Source organism: Amphimedon queenslandica, unplaced genomic scaffold (genome assembly GCF_000090795.2).
Source record: "Amphimedon queenslandica unplaced genomic scaffold, v1.1 AMPQUscaffold_10808, whole genome shotgun sequence".
Lineage (NCBI taxonomy): Eukaryota > Metazoa > Porifera > Demospongiae > Haplosclerida > Niphatidae > Amphimedon > Amphimedon queenslandica.
The window spans coordinates 1-1,649 of NW_003548944.1; the positions used below are offsets into that span (position 1 = coordinate 1).

At 37.1% G+C, this 1,649-nt stretch overlaps 1 protein-coding gene across 1 annotated transcript in view; it reads left to right on the forward strand.

Annotated features, from left to right (window-relative positions):
* The first annotated feature begins 66 nt into the window (after positions 1 to 66).
* The window catches only part of LOC105315343 (spartin-like), a 6,354-nt gene continuing 4,771 nt past the window's right edge, over positions 67 to 1,649 (forward strand). The window contains exons 1-8 of the mRNA XM_011409953.1: positions 67 to 131; positions 181 to 342; positions 408 to 625; positions 671 to 766; positions 809 to 990; positions 1,105 to 1,215; positions 1,301 to 1,378; positions 1,430 to 1,529. Coding sequence (XP_011408255.1) covers positions 67 to 131; positions 181 to 342; positions 408 to 625; positions 671 to 766; positions 809 to 990; positions 1,105 to 1,215; positions 1,301 to 1,378; positions 1,430 to 1,529 — 1,012 coding nt within the window. The remainder of the gene's footprint in view (positions 132 to 180; positions 343 to 407; positions 626 to 670; positions 767 to 808; positions 991 to 1,104; positions 1,216 to 1,300; positions 1,379 to 1,429; positions 1,530 to 1,649) is intronic.

Here is a 1,649-nt window from a genome sequence, read left to right on the forward strand (position 1 = left end):
CATTCCTCACCTCCCCTAGTCTCCTCTGTGGCCAGTGCTAGCACCACCAGCTCAGTTATGAGTGACATGTCGTCACTTCATCACAAAAATAAAATTGGTCTGATCCAGGATTACTTTGACGAAGCAAAGAAGTAATTTGTTTGGATCCCTTACTCCTCCTGGTCATATTGGGTCCTTTAGGTTTGTAGGTAAAGCCTTGGAGTCTGATGAAAAAGGAGAGAGACTGCCAGCTCTTGAATTATACAATAAAGCATTGAAGTCAGCTCAATCTGGACTTGCCATTATACAAGAGAGCCGTGAGGTAACGTCAGCCATGAAAGAAATAAAGAAGAAATTGGAAAAGTAATTGTCATTGTAAATGTACAATTGTGCCGGTATTTATTTATTTATTTTATAATTCTTTTTAGGTTAAAGGGTCAAGTTAAAAGTAGAATGGAGTCGTTGCTTGAGAAGGAAGAAGAGAAACGATTGTCAAGATCCTTACCAAAGACTCAAACTCATACTTCCAGACCTACAGACTCAGTTTCAAGCAGTATGGGAATGAAATCAGTGTCAGGAGGAGGAAAGAATAATAAAGATACTTTGGGCGGAGCTGAGGCTGAAATTGTATTCTCGTCCAGTTCAGGTTAATTAACTAATAGTTAATTAACTATTTATTAATAATTAACAGGTTGTAAGGTTATCCGCGTTAATGAAAGTGGGTGTGTCTTAAACTGTATGCCTTCAGAAGCTATGCACATCTTTCGATACAAAGAGCATATACCAGGTGGGTGGAGCTAGTTATTAATAGTTATTATACCAGCTCTAGGTCAGCCTCCAGCGTTCATCCAATGTGGTGACTTTGTATACCCACTGGTGCCCGGTCAATCACCTGTACTTAGGAGCAGCCAGTTTGCTTACGTCTTCCCTGACATTGAGAATAACGGACACACCGTTGGTATTGTGTTCAGCGAAGGATTGACCAAGAATGAGATAAGGGAATTGAATCAGGTGAGAAGCAGCTTTGAAAATTTGTAAAAAAAATTAAATGAGATCAGAATTGTCTCAAAATTCAAATATAACATAAGATCATGTTTATGTGTTAGATAATTTTTATTATTTTAGACTTTGAAAGTGTTGAGTGACTTTAAAGTTTCTGAATCATCAGGAGCAGCTGCTGGGGACTCAAAACCTGAACTAGAAGACACGCCCACTTGGGGTGGATCAATATCAGAAGTACATTAATCACAATAAATTATTAATGATAATAATAATTAATGATAATAATAATTATTAATGATAATAATAATTATTGTTGTAGAAAATAGAATCTGGTGTTAGCTGGGTATCTGGTGTCATTAGCACTGGCACAAATAAAGCTGGTGAACTACTAAACAAGGTTTGTTGTTGTTTTTTGTTGTTTGTTGTTTTACTTGTTTATTAAACAAAGGGTGGGGACAAACTGAGGGATAATATTGAGCCGAGGGAGCAGCCTGTGGAAATACCTCAATCAGTTGAAAAAGGAGCATACTATGCTAGAAGAGCAACTGGTAATGTACATCATTAATAATAATTATTATTATTATTTTATTATTATTGTACAGGTGCTGTAGTTGGGGTGAGTGATTTCTTGATGGTCACACTGGCCAAAGGAACTGTTGCTGTGGGGA